Below are 2,160 nucleotides of genomic sequence, written 5' to 3' on the forward strand. Positions count from 1 at the left end.
TTTTAACCAAATTGTTAATAACTTTATGGATGTGATATCCTCTCCCACTTTCTTTAAATCACATTTCTTTTCTTTCTTAAATTACACCATCAAATAAATAAGGAGAAAGGGAAGAACAAAAAGAGGAATGCAGAAGAATGACAAATTCCGAAATGAAAAAGTAAAAACAAGATTAGAAATACCATTTGAAAACTTTGATAGTAACTCTTTCGGTCATTGTGAATCTAGATCACTTTTCTTCGTTCTCCAAATATGATATTAGTTATGCAAAATTTAATATATAATTAATTAAGATACTAATTAGTCACTAAACTACCCCTAATTTTATAATGTCCCCAAATTAATAAAATTGTCTTTCGTTTCTTTGACAAGAAGAAGGAGCACGCGCTAGATAAAGAAACCGGAAAAAAAATAAAATTTATACACTTGCAAGACTATAGCTGGCCAAAACTTTTTCAACATTAAAAAAGAAAGAACTAAATTAAAAGCTAATTAAGCTTCTCATCTAATTAAGTGTGTGACTATTTTTTTTTCTACCTAATGCTAATTGTTAGATATAGCATCTTCACGTTGGATAGGTTCCATCCTTATTATAACTTCTTGTATTGGAGCTGATGAAATTGGAATAATTTTTTGACATGTTTCAATGAGGCAGTGCCTACAAGTAGGGCAAGAAGAGTGAGAATTGAGCCATTTATCGATACAGTTGACGTGAAATCCATGATTGCACTTAGGTAGAACCTTGATTTTCTCTCCAATTCCAAATTCTGATAGGCAAATGACACATTCAGAGTTGAGTCCTGGATATTTCAATTCAGTTGTGTATGTTATAACTGGAAATGTCTCTAGAGCTTTTTTCTTGATACCTCTATTGGCTAATTTTGTTGAAGAAGGGTTATTATTTGTATGGTTTAATAAGGATGAGTCAACCAATATTCGGGTAGAGCACCAACATGCACATTTTATGATGAAATTCAAGACAAATGAACAAATCAAGGCAGATACAAGTATGGCCAAGACCATAATAACATTTTCATCAAATGTGTTGACTTTGTGACCAAGTGGTGGATGATCAGTTGTATCGTGGCTGATTCCGGCTGTTGGAGGCGGCGCCATGGTGGCCGCCTCCCGGAGTAATCTTCTTGAGTAGTGGAAGTTCTCCATGAATTGTTGAATTAATAGATTGGAAGTTATATTGTATGTGTAATGTTTTTCTTTGTTTTTGATGATGTTGAATGAATTGAAGAGTGCCAATTGCTTGTATATATATAGGACAAATGTATAGGATGAACAAGTATAAAGTGTGGTCAACTTTTTGGGTCTTAATAATAGAAAGATATTATTATTTTATATTATTAAAAGAACGGTGAACATTTTAGTTTCCTTTTAAATTTATTCAAGAAAGAGTGATTCCTTTTTAAGTTATCATGAGATAATTATTCATCTTGAATAACTTGGGAATAAGAGTTAAAATGTGACGTGGAAAAGAGCTTTTAATATATTTGTTATAGATTTAAAAAACCTTCTAACCACATATTATTGTGACATATTTAAAATTATTAAATTCATAAGAAAAATATACATTTTTGAACATTTTTCAAAAAATAAAAGGAACTTTTCATTAATTATTATATATAGTCCACTAAGACCCATGGTATAAATTAATGGGTTATCCACTCAAGAAGGAGGCAGGGCACCTCCATTTCCAACTGTCTGATAGGCTGACACGTGGTTATTAGCATTATGTACAATGATTAATGAACCAAATCACATGGACCTAAGTTTTATTATTTTTTGAGCTAAACTGATAATTAAAATGAAATAACAACTTACTTTGTTAGATAGAGCATAAATTAAAACTCTGTTGAATATATCCTACATTTCTGTATCTATATTTATATATAGCTCGAAGAATTAAAAGTGAAGAATGCTTATTATTCTCGAATATTTTTTTTAAAAATGCACGTAATAAATGCTTAATAAGCTATGGAAAATTAAAGTGCATGTCATCATGTCATAACGGTTGAAATTGAACTGTATTTATTAATAGGATAAGTGGTAACATAAATGGTATAAAAAGTACTAGTTGGGTGTTGTAAATATATTTGTTAATCAAGTATTGGTTACCATTTGCTACGTGTGCTTCTAACTTTTTCCTCT

At 30.4% G+C, this 2,160-nt stretch overlaps 1 protein-coding gene across 1 annotated transcript; it reads right to left on the reverse strand.

The window, feature by feature from the left end:
• Positions 1-447: 447 nt before the first annotated feature.
• LOC129886945 (RING-H2 finger protein ATL78-like) lies at positions 448-1,219 on the reverse strand. Its single transcript, XM_055961858.1, has one exon. It carries the CDS (start codon positions 1,162-1,164, stop codon positions 544-546), a length of 621 nt encoding a protein of 206 aa, XP_055817833.1. The 5' UTR covers positions 1,165-1,219; the 3' UTR covers positions 448-543.
• Positions 1,220-2,160: the final 941 nt, after the last annotated feature.

The sequence above is a fragment of the Solanum dulcamara genome, chromosome 1 (genome assembly GCF_947179165.1).
Source record: "Solanum dulcamara chromosome 1, daSolDulc1.2, whole genome shotgun sequence".
Taxonomy (NCBI): domain Eukaryota; kingdom Viridiplantae; phylum Streptophyta; class Magnoliopsida; order Solanales; family Solanaceae; genus Solanum; species Solanum dulcamara.